The sequence below is a fragment of the Excalfactoria chinensis genome, chromosome 14 (genome assembly GCF_039878825.1).
Source record: "Excalfactoria chinensis isolate bCotChi1 chromosome 14, bCotChi1.hap2, whole genome shotgun sequence".
NCBI classification, from domain to species: domain Eukaryota; kingdom Metazoa; phylum Chordata; class Aves; order Galliformes; family Phasianidae; genus Excalfactoria; species Excalfactoria chinensis.
Genome location: NC_092838.1, coordinates 595,957 through 619,819, shown reverse-complemented (window position 1 = coordinate 619,819; position 23,863 = coordinate 595,957). Strand labels below are relative to the sequence as shown.

Genomic DNA, 23,863 nt, shown 5'->3' with positions numbered 1-23,863 from the left:
ACTCCGGGGAATCTGCAACGGTGCCCCCGCGCCCGGAGCGGCAGCGCCGACCGCGCGCCTGCGGCATGAGCTCATCGCGGGGCTAATACCCTCCATGAGCCCAGCCTGCAGGAATGCGCCGCGCTTGGGGCCGGGGGGACGCGGGGGGACACCCACCTGCCCCGTCCCCTTCCCCCCCCCCCTCCCGTTTCCCACAGGTCACACGCAGCTTCGCCTTCCTCTCATTTTCTGCCTTGCGGAAAGGGGTTGAAAGCCCCGGGGTGCTTCCCCCAAAAGGCAGCCTGCTCCCTGACACCGCACCGGGGTGAGACGGGTCATGGAGCACTGACCCCTGCCAGCGCTCAGCCTGCCCGCAGGTTGCCATGCTGAGCTCCTTGTGACAATGTGAGCAGCACCAGCACTGCCAAGGTCTCCCGGGCACATGCTGACAGGGGTGACAATGCAGATGACACACGAGCTGGGAGCCGCAGCAGGGCTTGTATTTTGTTCCTCATGAACAGGGGGGCTGCTGCCACATTCTCTTCTCATGGCATCTGCTGCCAAGAGCCTAGTCCCACACAGTGGGCACATGCAGGGTGTGCAGGGGAGCAGGATCCCCCTGTGCAGTGGCACTGCAGCAGGAGTGTATCATCATAGTATCATAGTTTCATAGAGTGGTCTGCTGCCCGCTCTCCTTGCTCAGGCCCTTATTATTCAGAGCTGCTTCATGCACTGCTCAGTGCTCGGTGGGAAAGCCCCACATGGAACCTTGCATGTATCCAAGTAAGGGGCTGCTCGACAAATTGCTTTGAAACCTATAGAGTTTATTCTCTCGAGAGTCTTTTCTGTGTTTCATCTACAGCAGCCTGAAATATCCTTTGGCAGGTGCAAATGTCTTTACTGAATTCCAGACAAAGATCTATTAGTAATACAGCTGGGATGGGGTTTTTTTTGACCCAAGTGGGAGAGGTGAGTGTGTGGGAGCCTCAGCCCATGGAAACCCACAGGGAGTGTGGCACTGTGGGGGATGTTATTGCTATGAAATGCAGCAGGACTTTGGGAGCAGTCACAGGGTCCGGGGTGCTCAGCAACTGCTGTGCATGGGGCAGCACTGCTCCTGCATGGCCACCTGGAAACCTTCCTGTGGGCAGAGCAGCTCTCCCTTCTGAGCTGGGGAAACCAAACCAAACCACAGCAACAAAAAGGAAACGTGTCCATATTCCACCTCATTGCCAGGAGGGGAGCAGTGAGAGCCTGAGCACAGCTCCACACCATGCCCACAGCCCTGCGGCCGCCTTGGGTTACACAAGGGAAGTAGCCCAGCCCGGGCTCCCATTTCCAAACACCTCGCCTTCATATGCCAGGGTTGCATCAGCTCCTGTGCCCGTATTTATAACTGGTCCTAAAACCCGATATTCCATTTCCAGTAGCTCATGGGGTGAGCTCAATGTCCGGGGCTCCGGCCAAGCAGCTGCTGCCAGCGTGATCCCTCTCCCCTTCACATCCTGCTCAGCAAAGCTTCCCACTGGCAGCCCAGTGCCTCAGCTTACCGCATGGGCTCCTTAATTAGCTGACCGAGGCACGAGGCAGTCTCATTAAAGAGAGAGCTGATGAGGGCTCGGCTGAGCGCGGCCACAGCCGACACAGTGCGGCTCATTGAACCCCTCCTGCCTCCATCACAGCCAGCACAGCCTCCTATGGCAGGAGGGCCCCGAAAGCTGGTTTGGGGCTGACAGATGGGTGGGGAGGGCTTGGCCCGAGGGGGCCGGGCCAGGAGCGCAGAGGGGCCCATCTCCATCACCGCACCGCTGCCTCCAGGAGGAGACCTCCAGCTGCTCCAGTGATAAATAAGAAATGATCCGATGAAAAGAGCGAATCTTCCAGGCACCGGCTCAATCTCACACCTATTAAATGTACAAAGCCACCTCTCAGATTAACCACCATTTGTAAACCTTGACACCGGGAGCAGATCTGGGCTTGGCTGGGACCCATCGTGCTGCGCCTCGACACAAAGCAACTATCAGAGCTCCTTAAACATCTCCATCCCCCGGGGACTTCACAGCCATCCACAGAGAGCCACACACACAGATCTGGCACAAACCAAAGAACAGCTCAGAGCTGGGCCATGGAGCCCAGCAGGAAAGTGCCCCAGCAAACACAGAGCTGAGCACTGCTAAGAACACAGCAACCATCAGAGCATCCCCTGGCTCAGCCCAGGGCAATCCCAGCACTTCTGCAGGACAGGAAACAGGATTGTTTTCTCCTCTACAAACACATCTCCTTCAATTTCTCCATCCTCTCAAAGCAGAAGTTCAGCTGTGATCTATGTGCCAGAAACCAGAAGGTTTCCCAAGAATGCAGGGATGCAACACAGCAATGGGAATGAACGGCAGCTACCAGCAGAGTGGTCTGATCCCAAAGGAGATGAATCCCATCTTAGGAAGGAAACATTCAAAATCTCTCATTCCTTAAACTTAGAATCCAAAAGAGATCGAAATCCACATCTGAAGCGCACAACACACGCTGCCCCACCACCCTCTGCTGCACGCCACCAAGTGCAGCCCCTCGCTGCACATCATGGGGCTCAGCTGCTGCATCAGAGGCAGAAATGCATTTGTGTCCTCCCGGACAGCCACTGCTGCTGCTGCTGCCGCTGTCTTGCTCTGGTGCCATGGGAAAGGCGTTGCGGACCCCCATGAGAGATCTCCTCCCAGGGGAGCAGCATCCCCCCACTCCTCATTGCTCCTTTTGAATGAGCAAGAGGGGAAAAAAGGCCCCTCTGCTAATTTTATAGGCACGTCACAAATCAATTCCTCTCCCAAGGAGAATATGGGAAGGGAACTCCCTGGGGGTTATTTGTACAGCCAGCCCAGATATCGGGCTGCCTCTGGGGCTGTGCAGCTTTGGCTCTTTCCAGAAGCACTGAGTGGGGAGGATGGAGCAGCTCCCTCAGCACTGGGCTCAGCTGCCAGGAGGGGACCTGCATGCTCAGTGCTTCTCTGCAGCGCAGCACTCCTGCACAGCTGATGAGGATTTGCATCCCAGCCCCTGCTGCAGGGTGCTGGCTTTGCCCAGCCAGACATGATGAGGTGCAAAGAGCCACTTGAGAGGAGCTTTTACTGATACAGGTGGTTGCACAGACCCCAGGGCACAGAGTATTTCCAAAGCTGAACAGCTCTGCTGAGGGCAGGCTATGAACTGCCCTGATCTGATGATGCTTCATTGCAGATGCTCAGGATCAGCCCTGCAGCCATCACAACGGGCAGCGGCTTTATGCCACAGACCACTGGCAGCGTGAGGCAGTCAAGTTCAGGCTCAAGAGCAAAGAGATTGGCTTCCCAGCACTAAGCAGCAATTAGGGCTCTTATCCGAAATTCCCCAATGCCAAAAGAAATCTTTACGTTGGCTTCCAGCAGCTCTGCTCACCTCAGGGGCAGGGACGAAGCCTGCAGGCGGCGGGGCAGCCCAGCTCTGCTGCTCCCCACTGCCCACAGGAGCACATCCACAGCCACACAGCCAGCACCCACGGGGCGCAGCCTCCACCTGAACGCAGCCCAGCTCCAGCCCATGTGCTCACACGCTATGGACTCTACAGCTGAAAGGTGGTCCCCTTCTGGGTGGGCTGTGGGGTACAGTGGGGTGAGGGCACAAGGAGCTGTGCGCCCAGCCCAGTGCTGCAGCCAGGGCTGGGGGGGGCAGAGTCAACGCCTCGTCTTCTGGTGGCAGCTCGTGTACAGTAACATCTAAATATACACTTAATGGAAAGTGTGGAGGGATTTATTTTTGTTATTGTTGGTCTCAAATGATGCTGGCTGGAACGGCCCCGCTGAGTTACAGGGCCTGGCCAGGAGCAGGCGAAACATTATCAAAGGTGTGTCATAAAGCAAACAGCGCTGGGAGCCGCAGCGGGCGCTGCCAGCAGGGCCACCCTGCAGCGGGACTCAGCTCTGCGCCCCATGGAGCCAAATGGCATCCTGCAGCTCTAATGGCTGAGGGCTGTGCCAGGCTCTGCCACAGACCCTGCTTCTCCCTGAATGGCCTCCAGTTGTGCCAGGGGAGATGCAGGTTGGACCTTAGGAAATACTTCTGCAATGGAGCGCTCGGGTGCTGCAATGGGCTGCACAGGGAGGGGGGGAGACACTGACCCTGGAGGCATTCAAGGAACGTTTAGATGTTGTACTGAGGAAGGCGGCTCAGTGGGCAACATTGGTGGTAGGGGCACATCAAGAGGGCAGGATCCCGCTCAGCAGATCATCTCTCAAGTTGTTGTTGTTGTTGTTGTTGTTTAAATTGTGCCTCTTTATTAATCCCAGACAGAAATCCGAAACCCCCCTTTGAAAAAAAAGAACCACCAAAAAACCACCAAAGATACATAATGAGTTTCAAATCCGTGTCACATAATTAATGTCACATTTATCTCTTCAGCTGTAGAGATAAAAAGAAACCATCTACCCATGTCCTCGTTATTCTTTATTCCTCCTTTAAAGCCTGGGTTTAAATCTTTGGGATGGGGATGGGGTGGGGGGGAAGCGCTGACTTTCCCTTTACCCCACACAGTGATGCCAACAAGAAGGTTCCCCACCCCATCCCACAGCTGTTGGGGTCAGTCACCCTCCGGATCCCCATCCTCTGCCCACCAGCACCGGGCACCTGGAATCCATGCTGCTCCCATTCCCACAGCACTGCATGCTGCCACGGATGGACCGCTGCCTTCAGGAACTGCCAACGCTCTGGGAGCTGGAGGGCAGTGAGCTCGGCTCCTCTGCACTACTGGCACCAGCAGCGAGCTCAGAAGATGCTCCTTCCTGCCCCACATGGCACCAACAGAAGCAAAAACCTCATATCCCCCTCCCCACTGCTTGCATGCAAGTGTACTCAGGGACACACAGAAAGGAGCAGTATGAGCTCCCCGTGTGCCCTCTTCTCCCTGCCCCAAAACCAAAGATGTTCAGCTGGGGAGGAGCTCCTGATGGAGCCTCTCCGGCCCACGGAGCCACGGAGAGGTGGTGACTACAGGCTGATATTCTGGTTTGCCCACATGGCTGCTCCCAAAAGGCTGCGTGGATGCGGGAGGAAAGCCATCCTTGATGGCAGCCCATGGCAAGGTGACCCTATGAGGTCGGAAAGCACTGGGGTGGGACGAGCGTGGCACAGATCTGACAATGAGCATCCACAGCAAGACATGAGAGTGCTGCCCCATGGACAGACAGACACACAAGTAGGTGTGGGGCCAGACCAGGAGCTCTCAGCTCTCCTGGTTCAGAGCTGCCCCGTACCAGTGCCCAGGTTCTGCTGCAGGCAGAGCTGAGGGCATTGATTCCACCATACAGCAGGACAAGCACCAGCACCGAATGGGTGGAGAAGTGGAACCGGCTTGGACATCTCCAGAAGTGCCATCTTTTTGCCCCTCTGAACCAACCCCACACTGCTGCTTCTCAGTGCAGAACTGGATTTCCCTCTGTGTGCTCCGGCCCACCAGCAATGGCGATGGGAACAGAGCACTGCACTCATGGCCCTTCATGCTCTGCACCACAAAGCAAACACGACACCTCTGTAGATGTGGGACATGACTGCACTCAAGCCATGGCCCAGGCGCTCCAAATCCCTAAATCACAGCCACCGTTACATCTCTGCTGACTGGGGTGGGGAAAACAGCGAGCCCAACAGAGCAGCTCCTCGTGCACCATATCATGCCGGCAGACGTCCTTTCCCCTGCACGATGTGAACACCCCCCGCTCCGCCCTGCCCAAGCCCCGGTGCCAGCCCCATCCACAGCACTGGGGATGGAGAAAGCCCCCACCAGGGCACCGCACACACAGCCCAGACAGGCACTCCATTTGTTGAATGGAGTTCATTTATACAACAGGCTCTGCAGACGCACCGAGAGCTCGCTCGCAGGGCCGCCCCGCAGCAGCGATCCCTTTATCTGTTTATTTATAGAAAGATATTTCTGTAGGATAACACACCCAGCGAGACGCAGCTTTCCTCGCTCAAACAGCGCCTTGTAGCACAGGCAGCTCCGGACAAACTTTCGGAGGGAGGATGATGAATTAAAACCAACACAGCCTCGCAGAGGGAGCTCCCCACCGGCAGCGCAGACGGGTGAGTCAAAGCCGGGCTCGCAGCACCTGGAGCCTCAGCGTCTGCCGGTGCCGTCCGTGTGGTCTGGGCAGGACACTGAGCTCACTTCCCCACAAGATGCCAACGCGCACGGAGCCTCCAGGACTGCCTTCACCATCCGTGTCCCTTGAAGAAATCCCTGCTCTGTCCCCAGCTTCGCACCCCATCAGTGCATCTGCGCGCAGTGTATTCATGGGGGGAAACCCAGCTGCCATGGGGCTTCTGCCTCTCCTTGCTGCACTCACACCTTTATATTCACCTTTCTGCCCAGAGCAAGGAGAGGCAGAGGGCAGGAGGTGCAGGTGGGAAGCAAGAGCATTAAAACATGAGGAATGAGGGCATCTGGGAGTCAGAGTCACGGAGAGAGTGCTGAGACCCCCCTGCATGCAGGGATGGACACCCTGGTTCAGCCCACGGCCACTGCTGTGCTCTGATCCCACACCTTCGGGAGAGGTGAGCTCTGCACAGCGAGCAGAAAAGTAACCACAAACTGCTTTGGAGCACTGCTGGGCCGGACACCTCGGAAAAGCAAAAGCAAGAGCACAGCACCTCCTGCTGGCACTGCCGGGCTCACAGAGCAGGGCTGCACGGTGCAACTGCAGGCACCGGCGTGTGCAGGTGGGGATGTCACAGAACAGGGAAGGCTGGGGGTGTAAGTACAGGCATACAGTGAGATACGAACATCTGTACGTAATGAATCTTAAGGTAACTCGCTTGGAATAAAACTGCTAAGGAATAATGCAGATCACCACCTTATCACTTTCTGCAGGCGAGCACTGAGAAGCACTTTGTCAGTTCTGTGCCCTGCGTGACAAACATGCAGTGTGACAGCAGCCGTTTGGGGCTGCTGCTGCCTGCCACCCAGCAATGGCGCTTGTGCTGATGCACAGGGTTTGCAAATCGGTTTATACGTGGCCAGAAATGACCCAGTTCTCAGTGACTTCAGCCAAAGGCCTCCTGCAGCACGTAACCAGCACAGAGATGGGCCCATTGCAAGGTTGAGCACATGAAGCACGTCCCAATCGTGATCCCGACAGCTCTGATGTGTGCCCCACATGCAGCTGCTGGTGCAGTCTGCAGCACCCAGATGCCAAGGTGATGCTGTGCTCTGCCCAGAGGGAAGGCAGGGAAGCAGCCTCACACCCCCAGCGCCCTTCAGTATGGGGACATCAGTGCAGAGAGAGGAGCACACGCGGATGCAGGCTGGCACTGCCATCAGCAGCGGGCCTTCAGCGCAGTGACATGGGAAGGGACTGGAACATGACCTCCACGTGCAGACACTTGCATTGGGGCTTTCTTTTACCTCTGCCTTCTCAGCCAACACAGCAAGGCACTGCTCCCTGGTTTTGTTTTTCCCTATGACCAAACCCAATCACTGACCTGGCATCCAGTGCCAGAGCCTTTCTCCTGAAAGAAAAAAAGAGAACACAGCTCTTCACACACCACTTTGCTGTGCAGCCCTTTGAAGCCCACAGAGATCAGCTCTGCACATCAAAGGCCAGCACAGGGCTTGGACTCGGCCGGCAAAACGCTGCCAGGCACCAGGAGATAGCATCAACACTGCTGGACGCCTCCGAAATCCCACTGGGAAAGGCGAGCAGTGCCGCTGCCAAGCCCACCAGGAAGGGATGGGGAGGGAGCCCTGCTGCATGCAGATCAGCCCCAGCTCTGTGTGAGTGGAGCGCTGGCTGCCCTCGGTCCTCCTCTGGGACACAGCCACATGTAGGGGCTGTCCTGGGAGCCATACCAACGTGGGGCTGCCACTGGGGACCGCGGGTGGCAGCACAGCCCCACCACCACTGCCCCTCTGCACCACCCAGTTCAGCCTCCTTCCAGGAGCCCTGTGCTGTCAGCCTTCCTCCTCCTCATCTCCACTGGATCCAAGGGAGGAACTCTGTTGTCTCCACTGTGCTGGGACCTTGGCTGGGTCCGGACCACACACTGTGGCCATGCACAGCACCCACCCGCCCCGGCGCTGCATCCGAGCACTGAGCAGAGAGGAGCAGCATGCAGACTGACCCTTCCCTGGCGCCCGGGCTTCCCTCAGCTATGCACACCCTTACCCAGGAATCTGCGGCAGGAGGAATCCAGGGAGCCAGGGGAGGGCTGGCAAAAACCACTTCTCCCATTTTATCATGTACCAAAGCTTCGCTCAGGTCCACTTCCCCTTGGCTCACACGCTGTGCTGGGTCTACCAGCATACTTTGGGTAATGAAATGCACATTTGCCGGTCAGCTCTAATATATCCAGAGGGACCACTTCCCGCCTGTGTTTGGTTTAAACTTGAGGGTGTTGTGCAGTTGTTCCAGTGGCGCAGAGGCAGGAGATAAGACATGGCAGGCAGTGCCTGGCGGGATTAGCATCTATCCCATAACCAAAGGGAGACGTGACAACACGAGAAAAGCAAACCACCACAATGTTTCCTTACAAGGCACACGCCGAGCCCTCAGCAGAGCCCACCAGGCACTCAGCATCTCATACTCTCACTGCTCATTGCAAAGGCCACGCTTCCCCTCTGCTCTGCCCTTGGGGGTCCCCACCTGCAGTGCTGCATCCAGGCCTGGGGAGGCAATGAAGGTGCTCAGAGGTTGGAGCAGCTCTGCTATGGAGACAGGCTGAGGAGCCGGTGCTGTGCAGCATGGAGAGGAGAAGGCTGCAGGGGAACCTCATTGCGGCCTTCCAGTACTTAAAGGGGGCTTATGAACAGGAGGGGGATGGACTTTTTACACAGTCTGACAGTGACAGGATGAGGGAGAATGGCTCTAAGCCACAAGAGGAGAAATTTAGGTTGGATGCACAGCTGGCAAACGAAAGGATCAAACTGAAATACTCCAAACCAGCAGCAAAAGTGAATGCAACTGCTCCTCCACCCCGGGACTCGTCCGTGGCAGGCAATATCCGTGTCCAATAAACCTTGTAAAGGTTCACTGATCACAGCTAGATGTGTCATAAATCTCCCTGAACTGTTTATTATGCCCATAAATCTCTGTAAAAACGACTTTATCTCATCTGGATCGGCAATTAAGCCAATTCTGCTCTGCCTGCAGCTCCCGTGCAGACGAGGTGTTCAGTCCTCACCAAGCAAAGCGGGCGCAGACCCCCCCCAGCCCCACAGCTCTGCCATCACTGCACCGGGGACTGCTGTGAACCCACATGGAGATGCATTGCCTCCCACACCTCCCACACCTCCGCCCTCCGGAAGCAGACCTGCTGGCAATGTCCCCTTTTCCACTTTATCTTCTAAATGTGCTGCTTAAGGAGGGAGAGAAAAAATTAGCTTAGAGGATTACTCAGCGCGCCTTTGCCCAAATGCATGCCCTGTTTCTAATTCCAGGGGTGCTTTGGCTGCTGAGGGCTTAGCAGATGCTTTGTCAACAGTTCTTATTGTGAAATGTTGACGTTTTATGGTCCCGTGTAAATCAGGTGGATGAATGCACAGCCATCATCTGCTTGGCTTTCAACTACAAGACCCAGTTCTGGGCTGCCCAGCCTCCCCTGTGACTTGGGTTCCCATCCAGTCGCTTTCTCTGTCATCAGGCCAGTAGATCGTTTCCCCCCCGGGAACAGACAGAGGGCACCTTTAGAATCACGGCATCCTGAGTGGAGCCATGAGGACCATGGAGCGCAGCCCCCTGCTCCACACAGCACCACCCCAAACCCAAAGCTGTGCTGCCATCCCCATCACCACCTCAGGGAGGGACCAGGAGGCTGCAAAGCGCCCGGAGGAGAGATCCTGAGCATCCCTGGGGCACCTCTGTCTGGAACCGGTGTGAAGCTGGAGTCACTCTGGGGGCTTTGTGATGAGCTGTGGTTTGCCAAAAGAGCCCTTCCTCAGGGACACAGAGCCCAGCCTGGGGAACGCAGGCTGCACCGAGCATGGCCGGGCTCCCAGCATGGCAGTGCAGATGCACACAGCACCCAAGCGGGGACTGTGGTTTCCATGGCAACACCCGGATGCCATCGCAGAGGATTAGATGGTGGCAGGATGAGAAGCAGGGCTGGGGAAGGAGGTGAAGCTGTGACAGGGACGCCGTGGATAGACAGAGGCCCTCGGCACCGATTTTCACGCCCATCTTCCCTTTTTCAATTCTTTTCTAGCATGAAAGTCCCAATTTAAATGGCAGGCTTTGACACCATCAGAAACCTTCAGAGCGTTTCACACACTGCCCCTTCCTCCCACGTCATCACAGCCGTGTCTGCCATGGAAATAAAGGGGTCTGCACGACCCAGCCCAAATCTGCCTCACACTGAGACCCTTTGAAAGGGGATGAATGCAAAGTGCGGGGAAAATGATTTCTTTATTTGTAAAGACTGAATCTCTCGTCATTCTAATCCACTCCAAACCCTCCTGGCACTGCACAGCTGCAGGTTCAGCCATGAATACACCAACGGGCAACAAACAAACAAACAACAGCAAGTCCCCACGCACAAGGTGGGCAGGGGGAGCACTGCTGGGCTGGCTGCTGCCCAGCTCTGGGCAGCCCCTTCGTGCACAAACCCCATCCCTGCTGGGCTGTGCTGGATGCTGCCAAGTGCCCCCTCACACACACCAGTTCTCCTCTCTGCTGCAGTGCTGAATGGGCACGTTGAGGAGCTGGAATGCAGCGGGAATCAAGGCAGAGCACTGCAAAGCACTGCACGTTGCTCTGAGGGGAAACGGGACCTAGCAGAGCTTCCTAAGGGCTGCTTTGCAGAAGGGATGATTTCATTTGTGCAATGAAAAGAGCAGGAGCTGAGCGCAGGGCAGGGTTGGCGTGGGGCCGGTTCCTCACCTCCCAACCCCACATGATGAGACACGACAGGTTTGCACACTGAGGGGCTGGGGCCCTGCACCAAGAGCAGGGCACCGCGGGGCCACCACAGTGCCTGGAGAGTCTATGACAAATTCAGTGTCAAAATAAACAGCTCCAAGGAGGCTCGGCCAGCTGATCCCCTCGTCATGGTCACACTACAGCATCCAACCCAAACACAGCACTCACACTGCCGGTGGTCCCACACAGAGACTGCAGGAGGGACATGGAGGGTGTGCCAAGGGGGGGGGGGGGGTCATCAGGATGGCTGTGGGACACAGCGGGGCTCACCGTGATGGGGAACCACACGGAATGAAGGGGCAGACAAACAGGGATCCCCGTGTCTGTGTGGGTCAGTGCAGTGCGATGCCCGCATCACCGACAGCCCCACTGCCTGCCCACCCCCCCACCGCACGGCACACAGCATGAGAAAGGCACATGGCATGAGAAAGGCTCCTGTCCCCCCCAGCCCCTGAAATCACCCTTCTTAAAAAAAAAGGTCCCTGAAACAAACGGCAGCAAATCCCGATGCAGAGCACACAATGGAGGCTTCAGTCCTGCCCAGGGGGAGGGGGTGAGGGGCTGTCAGTGCCCAAATAAATGCAATTTGCTCGTTAAGAGGCGAAAGGGACCGCGGGTATTCAGGGCCCCAATTAACATTCCAGTAGCACTGCTCTGCTTTCGAGGAACAATCACTTTTTTAGGGGGAGGGGTTGTGATGAGCGTTGGATGCTCCTGGAGAAAGGAGCCACATCTGCATCCCAACAGCACCCAACAGCACCCAGCTCGTGTGATGGGAACCACCAAACAAAACCAAGAGTACACAAAGATGGAGACTGCGCCAACTGAACCTGCAGATAAAGCCTCTTGTGACCACAGTCCAACATCATTTGCCTTTGCTGCTGATCTAAACGCCCTCTGCACAGACTGTGGCAACAGAAGGAGGCAGCTTGCTGCTGGGCTGCTGACAGCGGTGTCCCATTGGGGTGATGAAAAACATTGCCACGAGGTGCAGCACAGCCCCAGAGGCGGCCTCCAGGGAGGTGGGGGGCAGCAGAAAGGGCTATGTTGGCTATGTCTATCAGAGCATCCCAAAGCTCCACCCCAGTGCCAAGGATCTGGGCCTTCTTACCCTACATGAAGACCTGCCTGCAGAAGGGGATCCCTCTCAGGTCAGCACTGAGCACCAGGGCTCCATTTTTCCCACTTTCTGGCAGCCATGTGTCCTACCACCTGAGCAGCCTTGCACGACCCACCACTCTGCAGCTGATGCCACAGATGCTCACTGGAAGAACCTCCAGTGGCCACAAGGAGCATTAAATGATGCTGTGAACAAAAACCTGCACGAAAGAGCTGAGCTGTGGGCTGGAGCTGCTGCTGCCCTTTGAGTCTGAAGGAAGAATCCAACCATGAAACAGAGAGCCCAGCTCTCCAGAGGGAAAGGCCTCTGCCAGAGGGGATGTGGCATGAACCAAAGCCAGGCTGAGCTGTGCTCTGCCCACTCCCCACAGACCACGCTCGTGCCTCCTCCCTTGGCGATGCCATCACTGCTGCAGCCGAATGCAGGATGAGCTAAACAAGGACCCAGCTCCAACGTGGCCCTACAGTGCCCTGTGCACATCTCCACACCGTGGCCCCTCCAGAACATTCCTCCCTTTCTCCGGGAGTTAACGGGACTCCAACAGAAGCACCAACACACAGGCAGGATCCCTCTGGGACAGCAGCTTTCAAATTGCCATCTCTCAGTGCCCAGAAGAGCTTGGAAAACCCTCACCATGTCGGATACACCCAGTGCCGAGAAGTGTGAAGATCTACAAGCTGAACACTGTCGCCATCTGCAGAAGCCTGAGCTATTCCTGCCTCTGCAAACATCCCCTCATAGAAACAGGCTCTTCTTTCCAAAGCCTGCAGACTGGTCATTAAAAAATAAAACGTGAGAGCGGAGAAGTGAGATGACCGAAATGCTAATGGCAGCCCCGGGTCAAACGCCTCCCCTGTCACCCAGCCCTCCTCGCCAGCACATTCCTGCCACTAATGAGGCCCCTCCGCTTCCTCCTTCCTCCTCAAGTTGCTCCCGGTGATGCAAATCCACCGTCTTTGTTTCTATTCTTGGAGGAAAAACAGAACCAAAGTAAATAGCAAAACAGCTCTAAGGTTTCAGGATCCTTTCTTTTTCCACCCTTCCCAACAGGGCAGGGCTGCCGCTGCGTCACAGCAAGGTGACACCCGACCCCAGACATCGCCCTGCGCCCACCGGAAACGCTCCGCTAATCTCCGGTCTCTGGTGTCCCCTTGGAGAAAGCTGCAGGACTCCATGAGCGTTACGTGTCCCTTCCACCTTGGGATGCTCTGTGACTCACAGAACTCTGCTGCCCTGTGCTCACAGGGAGCTCAGGAAGCACCAGCAGCTCCCAGCAAGAGCAGGGTCTGCGGAGAGCTCACCGTGCACCCCGTGCGGGCAGTGCTGTCCCCTCCAGCAGGCTGGGGAGGGGTCCCCAACAGAACACCTCTGCCTGAGGAGACGACCCCAGCCCGGGCTGCACCCAGGGAGACCTTGCATCGCCTGGTGTGTGCCCACTGCCAGGGTACAGGCGCACAGTGCTGCACAGCAATGCAAACCAGAGCCGCCATCTCCCTGCAGGTGCCAGCAGAACAAGTGGCCGGTGCAGCAAAGTGACGGCTGTGCTGCCATCATGCTGCAGGGCAGCCAAAAGCTGGGGCTGAAATCAGCTCTGCTGCTGCTCGGCTCCAACAAAAGCTGCCAGCAGAGATGGCAGAGAGAGACAAGTTGGTGATTTTGCAGTGAAACCCTCTATTCAGCTAGAGGTTCTGCCTACAGCATCCCCAGAACCACTTGCTGGGGCTCAGTGAAGCCCAGCATGCAGACAGCCTGAGGTCAGGTGCAAAGCCCCGATCAGAGCTGGCCAAGGGCAGCAGGATGGTCGCTCCTGGGGACACTGCTGCAGTCCCACCTCCACCGCTCTGCTGGAAGGCAGCATTGGATGCACAGCTCTGCTCGGGGCACAGCTGCAGGGAAGAGCAAACAGCCCCACAGAGCCCAACAGCTCTCATCAGTGCTGTTCAGACATGACCACTGCCCTCCTACCCTCCCTCACTGTACTTGGACACAAGAACATGAGGATGTGAAGGTGGGGAGAACTCAGATCTCTCCAGCAAGGGAAGGGATGGGGAAAACAAACCCTCTCCTCCAGAGCTGGGGAAAGAACGGTCCGGGCAGCGTTAAAGCCACGGAAAGGCATGTGGCAGCACCCTGAAGTGCAGTGCTGCAGAGACCTCTTGCAGCACAGCGCTGCTACTGCATGCCTGCCTGCAGCCCAGCATGGGATAGCAGCACACAGCTGCATACCCAGCTCATCCAAGGCAAAGTGCCACCTGTGAACAGACACTGCCCTGAGCGGCTGCCAGCTCTGCTGCCCGTCCACCTGGCACATCTTTGAGGCTTGATTCTTGAAACCACCACAACGTGCGAAAGGGTCTCAAACATCCCACTGCAGGGAGCTGCTTGCAGGGAAGGTGCATTACAGAGAGCTGCCCCATTCCATCAAGGATGCAGGGCAATGCTCATAGCCCCACCTCTGCAGACCGTGAGCTCTGAGCTGCATGAAGACAGCGCTGCGTGAAGCCAGGTGTGCTGTCCAGAGTCTGGGGGAGAAACTGCAAGAAGGTTTGAAAGGAAGAATAAGGCAGCACGTCTACCAAGGGAAACGTGAGGAAGTGCCACAGGCGGAACAAGAGGCCCCATGACCGGCAGCAAATGTGACCTCTACACCTGGCCTGAGCAGTGAGCAGGCTGGGATGCAAGGATGTGCAATCACAGAGCCATTCCTGCTGTCAAGCCAAGAAATGAGAGGAAATCAGGGTGGCAAAAGATACCCAGCTGTGCCCTTTGGGACCACCAGGAGCAGCCCTGGCTGCCAGGATGTGAACACCAGAGGGACCCAGGTGGAAGGTGCACAGCCACGGCCACCATCAGTCACTGGGAGGGGACAGGCAGTGGTGGCACACCAGGACCCCTCACCACGACCAGATCCTGCCCCCTCTCCAGCCCTGCCAGTGCAGGGCCAGGTGTCCTTGCTGCAGCCCAGCACCCCCAGCACCCCGCAGCCCTGCAGCTCTTGCACAGCACCAAGCCAGCAGAGGGAGCAAACAGTGTGGATTCACAGCAGATGGAGCGCTTCGTTCCTGGGGCTGGGACATTTGGGATCTAGAGGCCATTTCCCAGCATTTTGCAAGTTAGGAGCAGATCCAACCCACACTTGCCCTGTAGGAGCCCTGAGCATTGCTATAAGCGCCCACCAACGCCCCACCTGCAGAATGGCCCCAAACCATCTGTCTCAGCCCTTCCCATCCGAAGCCCAGGGACCCACAGCTCTCCTGTTTATCCCACTTATTTCAGGCACTGCCATAGACTGTACACCCACATGCTGCCCAACCAGGGCTCTCACATCCAACAGGAGAGCACATGCAATGTGCAAAAGCCGTGTGTTCTTGTCCTGTACCAAGTGCTGTGTGAATATCAGCGGGTGGGTTCCTGAGCCACTTCCCCTTTGGAATCCTGGGACATTTCCAACCCCCAAACCTACCCCTTCCTTCTGAAGGAGGAATGCACTCTGGCTGTGACCAAAGGTCCCCAAGGCCAGCACACTGCAAGGAGCACAGAAAGCAAAAGGAAAATACAGCTCTGTAGATGTTACTGAACCAAGTCCAACCTCGATGGAAGCAGCTGATGAGCACAGAGTGAGGGCTGCCACCACTGAGCAGAACTCCCTTTGCAAAGCTCCGAGCTGTGTTTGCACACACAGAACAATGCACCTGAAGCACAGCCTGCCTCCACCACTGTCTCGTGCCCAGGAGGGGAGGCACGCTTTGTGCCACTCCACTTCAGGGGTGGGTGTTCAGTACACAGTGAGGCACCCCAGTGTGCCCAGACCCATCCTTCCATGCAAAGAGCAATGCAAAGAAAGGAGTTGTGGCCACGTGCTGAGGCCCAGCAGGTCTTCGCACGCTTCAGGACGAGATCCGGAGGTGGGGTAACGCGGGGATGGGGAAGGGATGGCCCTCACCACACAGAAACCACAAGCCCACATTGTGCCCCACACAGTGTGGGTCCCTGCACATCCCCAGCCTGACACGTGCCCCGTGCTGAGGGACGCGTGCAGCTGTGACAGCAGCACAGCAGCGACCAAACGCTCCCAGCTCTCAAAGATGGGGACTGTGCCAACGTCAGCAGCCTGAGAGCAGAGCAAGGGGAAGGCTCGTCAGAAAGAAAATTCATTCTGACAATCACAGAAATCGGAATTCATTTAAAATTCAAATTATGCAAATCCCAGTAATCCCTACATGCAGATCCATCACATGCCAGCAGTGGGACGGCAGACACGCCGCTGGCTGCAGCTTGCAAAGATCCATCCATCACCAGCTCTGCAGACAGCGCAGGGCCACAGGCAGCACCCAGGGGGTCCCCCCAGCACTGGCACCAAAGGGACGAGCTCCCATAGCCCCACGGGTGCAGGGTGCAGACCCCCAGTGCTCCCACGCCAGCTGCAGGAAGTCATCTCATGGAGATGCACGGACGCGTGCTGCAAACATGAAGCCTCCATTGAGCAGAACCCCCAGAATGGTGGCCCTGCTCCACCTGCACCCGGCTACGGCACCAACACCTTTCAGCCACAAGGACACAGCAAGGAAACAAAAGTCATACACCATCCCTGCTGTGCTGCTATCAGCCCTATGGGTGCACCACAGAGAGCTGAAGGTCCACAGGCAAAAGCCCTCATGGAGACAGAGGCTAAAGAGAACCACACGCAGAGCACAGTGAGCTGGAAGAGAGCACAGCGCCCGCTCCTTACCCCACAGCAGGACCGCCCCAGCCATACCCTGCAGTCCCTCAGATGCCACATCCTGCTGCTGGTTGCCGATACTGTCACTGCCTTCCCCAGCGCAGGGCAGCAGCTCCAGGTCCCCTCTCAGTGCTGGATCCCAACCAGCTCCTTCAAAATCCCTGCCATGGGCAGGATCAGCACCAGGGAGCACAAGCCGCTACTTTCAGTGGTGCGTGGGGTGCAAGGGGCTGGAATGAGCCCTATGCAGCACCCCACACATGGTGGGGAGCAGCTCCCACACCCAGCCTGTGTCAACGGGCAGATCAGCCCTTCCTCAGGGCTGGGGGGAAGCAAACAGACCCAGTAACAGCAGGTTTATGGTGATGCATTGCACCTGCTCATGCCCTGCAGCAGGTGAGTCCCGCTGGCCTCGACTGATCGCCTGACAGCACGTCAGGTTGCACAGGTGCACGGCGCCTGCTCTGCTCCCATTGTAGCAAAGCCCTCATCCGCTTCCAACCAACGCCGGGTGCCTTTCAGTGCGGGGACACCCGAGCCCTCATTACAACCCCAAGCCAGTAACGAGGCGGGAGGAAGGCCACACAAAGCCTTGTATCAGGTGTCTCTGGGAAAGGGAAGACGCGGAGCTCATTAAACATTGAGGGGAGCACACGGCACCCACAGAGCCTTGAGCCCCGTTTCATTCTGACCAGAGGCACAGCGATGGGATCCCACACTGCGCACCGCCTGGTGAGCAGCAGCCAACCCTACGGCAAGGCTGTGACCGGGAGCCACGGAGCCCACCCAGCACAGCAGATGGGATCTTGACGTGGTGTGGGCAAACTGAGCAGCATCAGGCTGGTGAGAGAGGTGTCTTTTGTTTTGCCATGCTGTTCGTACAGCCAGCCCTCTGCCATGATGGTGTTTTGCAAAGCCACGTGGCCGGGCCGTGTCACCCCAAATACTCACAAACTGCCGCCGCAGTCGGGTCCGCACACGCTCAGCCTTCGTCTCGGCGTGGTGCCCGGCGTAGCCCAGCGAGCCCAAGTGGTTGTCAACAGAGAGGCTCTTCCGCATGTAGAAGGAGCGCATGCGGAAGTGGCTGAACGGGGCGTCCTCCATCGCCGTGCGGAGCTGCGGCTGCAGCGGGGCATCCCCGGGGGGGTCCAGGCCGTCGTCCTCCAGCCGCCAGGCGTCCCCTGGGGACAGAGGGACAGAGGGACAGCAGCCCCGTCAGAGCTGTGCTCACCCCCTGCTCTTGTGCCCCTCACAGGATGCGGGTGGAGATGCCCACCCAGACCGCCTCCATCCATCCCACTATGCAGCACGAGGGCTGGGGTGCTGCCCCACGGGGGTTCCCATCTCTGCCACAAGCCCCATCATGTTCCCACCTCATTCAGCAGCTCCCAACCCACAAGGGCCCAATGAGGCAAAATCCTCCCATCTTTTTCCACCCATCTGCTCCTCTTCAGGGGCTGGATCCACTGTCCCCAAAGCACAGAGCACTGTGGCATGCAGCTCTGGGACAATGCTGAGCACCTCTGACTGCACCAAAAGGGAAAATGGGCAAAGCACGCCGGCAGCATCTCCATAGCATCACTACCTCCCGAGCAGCCCAAGAATGGATGTTGTGCGTGTGCATCTCGTTGCCTGGCAGACAGAGCTTTCCTCTCCCACCCCCCACAGCCCAAACTGCTTCTCAAAAGCGAGAACAAATGAACAAAGCAACCCCATGCTCAACCCTGCAAAACCCGGGCCAGCTGCTGGTCCTGCAGCACAAAGGCAGTGGTGAGGGCTGGCGCTGCTGCCTGCTCCTGCGGCTGCACCGCTTTGTTGTCCTTCAGAGCAGGCTGGCGCTGGGGGGCACAATACCACAACCAGGGCTGGGGAGCAAAGTCCTTCAGAGTTGAAAGCAGATAAAGGCCTTAAGGAGAAACACAGCCAGAGTGAAGGCGAGTGAGGAAGAGAAAGGAAGAGGCTGCAGCTGCCAACAGAGGCGACCCGGAGCAGTGCAATACCTAGGAGCTATTTTTATTATTTTTTTAGCCCTGCTTTGAATTTAATCAGCTGTGCTGCTCCGCTCCAAATGTCAGCTCGTACAACACAGGAGCGGCTGTTTGAAAGCTGTGATGACTCCAGGCACAAACACGTCAATCGGCACCAGCCCCGGCTGCTGCCACACAGCAGCCCCACGCAGACCGGGCTGTAGGGCCAGGGCAGCTCCCAGTGTAAGGGCATCGTGCATCCCAGCGGCCCCATCCACCCCCCATGACATGACACCCCACAGCGGGACGGCTGGGAGCACACCGAGCTGCCCTGGAGTTGCTCCCTGCTGGGTTGTAAGGCTACAGCGGGTGTCGGGAGGCAACACAGGGGAGGGCAGGACTTTGCCTCCTCCAAAACAAGGACAAGAGGGAATAACCTGAAGTTGTGACAGGGCAGGTTCGGGTTGGTTATTAATAAACATTTCTTCTCTGAAAGAGCCGTGGTGTTCTGCTATGGGTTGCCCAGGGAGTGCTGGGGACTTTGCACCAGGATTCACATCTCCACTGAGCAGCCAGGTCTGTCCTTGCCCACCCTGCCTCGGTGGCTCCGGAGCTCCTGAGGGAGCAGCCCTGACCCCACGCAGCCGCTGCCATCTCATCCCTCATGTCCCCATGGGTGCAGCAACCACCCGCAGCCCTGCATCCCACACCCAGACCTGCTGTGTCAGAATTAGGAGCACCAGGAAACGAAGCACAGCCTGCAGAGCATTAAAAACAATCCAGGGCTTGGCCAGCTGCTGACAGTGATTGCAGCAACCTGACAGGGAGGGCTTTAGATTAACAAAATAATAAGAAAAATCTAAAAACAGTCGAAGGGTGTTGGGCAGAGGCAGCTGCTTGGTAGGGGTGTTATTTTGCACTGGATTGCCAGCCCTGGCTCACAAGCTTTATCTCTGTTTCAGTGCTAATCACCTTCCCCATCACTCCTATGGCCCCAGCGTGACTCTGCTGGCAGCAGAAGCGTAGAACACTTTGCCCATCAGTGGTTTTGCCAATAAACTCGCTCAGAGCAGCTGGACCAACCGTACGAGTATTTCATCAGGATCAGTGCAAGAGCAGAACGCAACAAAAGACTCAGTTGCCAAGAAGGCCAATCCCCTGCCCTCGGGTGGGGAGCATCCAGCACAGCGCATCCCAAGGGTGGGAACATGGGAAGGCAAAGCAGTGCCACTGTGCCCTGCTCCATACAGAGGGCAGCCAGCTGTGCCCTGGGACCAACACATGCCAGAGCACAGAGGTGCCTCGGCCAGCAGCGGAGGTCAAAGGAATGCGGGGCAGCAGCTTGCTCAGCTGGAGCTGAGTGCCATCTCCAAGCTGGGGTGCCCTGCTGAGCTCCCCTCCTCTTTGTCACCAATGTGATGAAAGCTGGAAAAGTTTAAATGGCGGCCTCAAGGAAAAGCTCAGAAATGGGCAGGCAACAGATCATGGAGAATGGCTGATGTGGGGGCAGGACGACCCCACAGGGACCAGTGCTGGATCTGCCAGGTTGCCAGCGCCCTTGGAGAACCAGGCCACGGCTCGACAAGGGTTTGCCGACCTCACACACTCACCGGCAGATGGGATGGTGCAGCCCTTCTGTCCGTCGGGGGCTGAATGCTTCTGGTAGGGCTTCTGCTCCGGCATCGCCTCCCGGAACGCTGCGGAGTCGAGGAGGGGAATCCTGCTCAGCACTGGGGACTGCGGGATGCTGGGCAGCGTCCGGGACTTCCCCAGGAGTGGCCTCTGCAACTTTCTGTCCAGGGACCTGCAGGGGAGAGAAGACGGGGCTCACTGCAGGCCCTGGGACAGCTGCCTTGAGCCACGCTCTCCTCTGCAGGACGCTTTGCCACGTGCTGCCCCTGGACAGGCAGCACCCGGCTCTTCCCAACACTGAAGTGCAACCGTGGCTTGCAAGGCTGCAGCTGTTTAGGCAAAGCCTTCTCCCTTTGCATTTTAATTGGGATTTGCATCTCGAGCTGCAAGCCACAATCAGCACCAACGGCACATCAAGCACTCAGCACCTCCAATCCAGCCCACCTCAAAAGGCACAGATAATCAGAAATAAAGAAACCAGAGGCACCGGGACTGAAATGATACAAACTGTGAACAAGCGAATGAAAGTTCTGCCCACCCTGCCCTGCAGCTCCATGCCTTATCCTGCTGCCACCACGCCACACATTTCCTTCTTTCTTGCACGTAAATCTCAGTGCTCCTCCACATGTGCCTGCACACAGCTCTGTTTGCTGCAGAGCACCATCAGCATGTGGGACATTAACGCTACTCTGTACCTACTGCACTGCTCACAGGGGCTGCACGAGGGTCAAGGGGGTGAACTCGTGCTCTTAGAGGAGCCCTTTGGACCTGCAGACAATGATTTGTATTTGAATCCCAAACCTGCTTCCATCTGGAATCTGACTTGAATCCCCAAGTAAAGCCAGTGCTGGGGATGCACGGTGCACTGTGCCATGGCCAGCAGGCAGCCCTGCTGCTGGGACGTCGTGCAGCACCGTGCGTTACCAAGGATGCCGCATGCCATTAGTAAAGAGCCTTGATGGGAGTGTACAGCTCAATTAGAAAAGCCATCATCAACGCAGCTACAGCCCATAAACAGCAGCTGTTCAGTGCTTGGTGGAAAGGAGAGCACATACTCAAGTCTTGGCAGCCCCATTGCTGCCAGGTCCCTGCCTCCGGCTCTGGGAATGCCACAGGGCGCAGGCGGGTGGCACCAAGCTGGTGGCACAGCACAGATCGCTCCAGATCGCCCATTCTGCAGCACCCAGGGCACAGGTGCTGCTTCCTCAGGCATTTAGTGAAAGCAAACCAGCCAGCCAAAGCAGCCAGCAAGGCAAGGAAAAGGTGGTGCCCACGCAGCACCCAGGTGGACCCCCAATGAAGCAGGGATAGCTCAGCCCTTGTGGGATGCGGGGATGTTCTGAAATCCCCGCAGCTCACTCTGAGCCCCAGGTCATACCAGTAGAGCTGGGGCTGAGCTGCGGGTGCTGAGCATCCCTTCCCAGTCCAAGATGAGCCTCCACCAAAATGCCTTTGTGCTGCTGGGTGCTACCAGGGGCTGAGGGTGAGAGCTGAAAGCACAGCAGCCTTGAGCTGGCTGCAAAACGGAATCAAAGCAAAACAAAACAAAAGCAGCATTCAGCTCACAAGTTCAGGGCGAAAAAAAACCAAAACAGCCAACAAATAAAACCACAACCAACATGTGAAGCAATAAAAATACCTCCCCCAAAGCTCAGCTGTGAGCTGGTAAATATCATGATTTCCACCAGCTGGTTTGCAGAGCTCCTCTCCTGCCATTGCTCCAGGCTGACAAGCATCACACAGCAGGGGCCATCGCCCGGGCAATGACAGGAGGCAGCCAGGGCTGTCCCCAGCAAACCCCAGTGGGACACAGAGCTGCTTTCCCTCCCCCCCCACCCCCCGGTGCCCACGCAGCAGTGAGGATGCTGAAGGCAGCTGGGATGCTCAGCAGGGAAACGGGAAAGCCTCACAGGGAAAGCAAACCAGGAAACGGCACACAGCTCTTTGTGTTAAGCCATGAAGCTCTCAGTCAGACACAGCAGCCTATGCTGAGAGGCAGGGAGAGCTGAGATGAGACCCCATGAGCTGCCAAAACTTGTGGCAGGGCAGGTTGGCCCCAACCCACACACACAGGGCAGACCTCCACGGCCACCAGCCCAGCATCTGGTGGTCTCATCCCCAGTCATGGCCATGAAACTATGGGGCAGGGCCAGAGCCTTTGGCAAAGGACGCAAATGGAGCTGAGCTCACCTCATACAGGACATTGCAGGCGTGTGTGAAGTGCATCAGGCATGAACTCTGAACACTCTGGTGCAGAAAGTTTGGTTTGCTTTAAATCCCATCATTTCTGCAGCATGAGCAAGTGTTCCACCCCTTGAGGTCAGCATTGGCAAGGCTGCCCTGAGTCTGTTAAGCCCCGGCAAAAAGTCATCACTTCATATTTTGGCCAAACAAAACATCCCTAAGCACAGTTTTGGAGAGCTTGTTGTTGTTCCAAACACTCCTCCCCTCCTGAGCTGGGCTGGGTTTTGCTTGGAAGCACCAGAGCCCCAGAGCACCAGTAGCACCAGTGGGGTTCCCACTGCGGCCAGGTAGGCACGAGCCCAGCCAATGGGATGGATTCGTGCTCCTGACATGCTGCAGTAACACCCCTGAGAAGTGCTCTGTAACAAGGCGGGGTGGATGCAGGCTGAGGGCAGGGCTCCGTGGGTGGCACTTCCCCCATCCCATGGGGTGCCCCAGCACTGGGCTGTGAGGTTCCCACCAAACAGATGCAAAGAAAGCACGAGGAGCGTGCAGAACAACATGAGGGGAAACCCACTGAGGCTGTGCTGCCTTTTCTCCCCCGTGCAACCATTTGTACGCAATCACAGAGAGTGCCACGAAGGGTCAGCAGCACCTTGGGCAGAACAGTGCACTCGGGTTCTGTCCGTGCTCCTTCCCACTGGACAGTGAGAGATACAAATATCGGCTCCATCACCAGCAGCTCCCTATGGGCGAGCTCCCACTGCCCCTCCTCGAAGGAACAGGGGAGGAAGTAGAATGAAAAAGGGCTCCTGGGTTAAGATAAGGACAGGGACATCACTCGCCAATTACCCGCACAGGCAGAGCAGACTCAGCAGAGGGAGATTAATGCAATTTATCACCTACTGCTGACGGATGGGAGCAGCGAGAACTCAAAGCGAACTGAACAAGCTCTGAGCCCCCCAGCCCTCCGCTCCCAAAGCCCAGCGGTGTGAGCACAGCCGGGAGGTGAGCCGGGGACACCAGCAGCACCCTGCTCCATTCACAAACCTCCCCCTCGCCGACCGCTGCTTTAATTAGAAGCTGTTGGCATTCACATCCGCTGCGTTCAGCCGCTTCCCCCAGTGTGTGCGGCCGGGGCCTCTGTTTCCTACCTGCCCACCCACCCAGCTGTGACTCAGTGCCAACACAGTGGGTGAATGAGGCACCGAGCAGTCTTTCTAGCAAGCGTGACTCACAGGCCAGGGCTCACTGCCGGAGAAGTTTGCTGCAGTCATGCTACATATGTAATTCTCCTTAATGCCAGCGTAACTTCCCCTTCCTGCTAGCC

At 57.2% G+C, this 23,863-nt stretch overlaps 1 protein-coding gene across 6 annotated transcripts in view; it reads right to left on the bottom strand.

Annotated features, from left to right (window-relative positions):
* The window catches only part of LOC140258740 (ankyrin repeat and fibronectin type-III domain-containing protein 1-like), a 110,967-nt gene that overhangs the window by 60,023 nt on the left and 27,081 nt on the right, over positions 1-23,863 (bottom strand). For all 6 annotated transcript variants that reach the window (XM_072349345.1, XM_072349348.1, XM_072349347.1 and 3 more), the window contains 2 exons: positions 20,328-20,521; positions 17,702-17,931 (listed from right to left, as the gene is read on the bottom strand). In XM_072349345.1, the coding sequence (XP_072205446.1) occupies positions 17,702-17,931; positions 20,328-20,400 (303 nt within the window). In that variant the 5' untranslated portion in view covers positions 20,401-20,521. The remainder of the gene's footprint in view (positions 1-17,701; positions 17,932-20,327; positions 20,522-23,863) is intronic.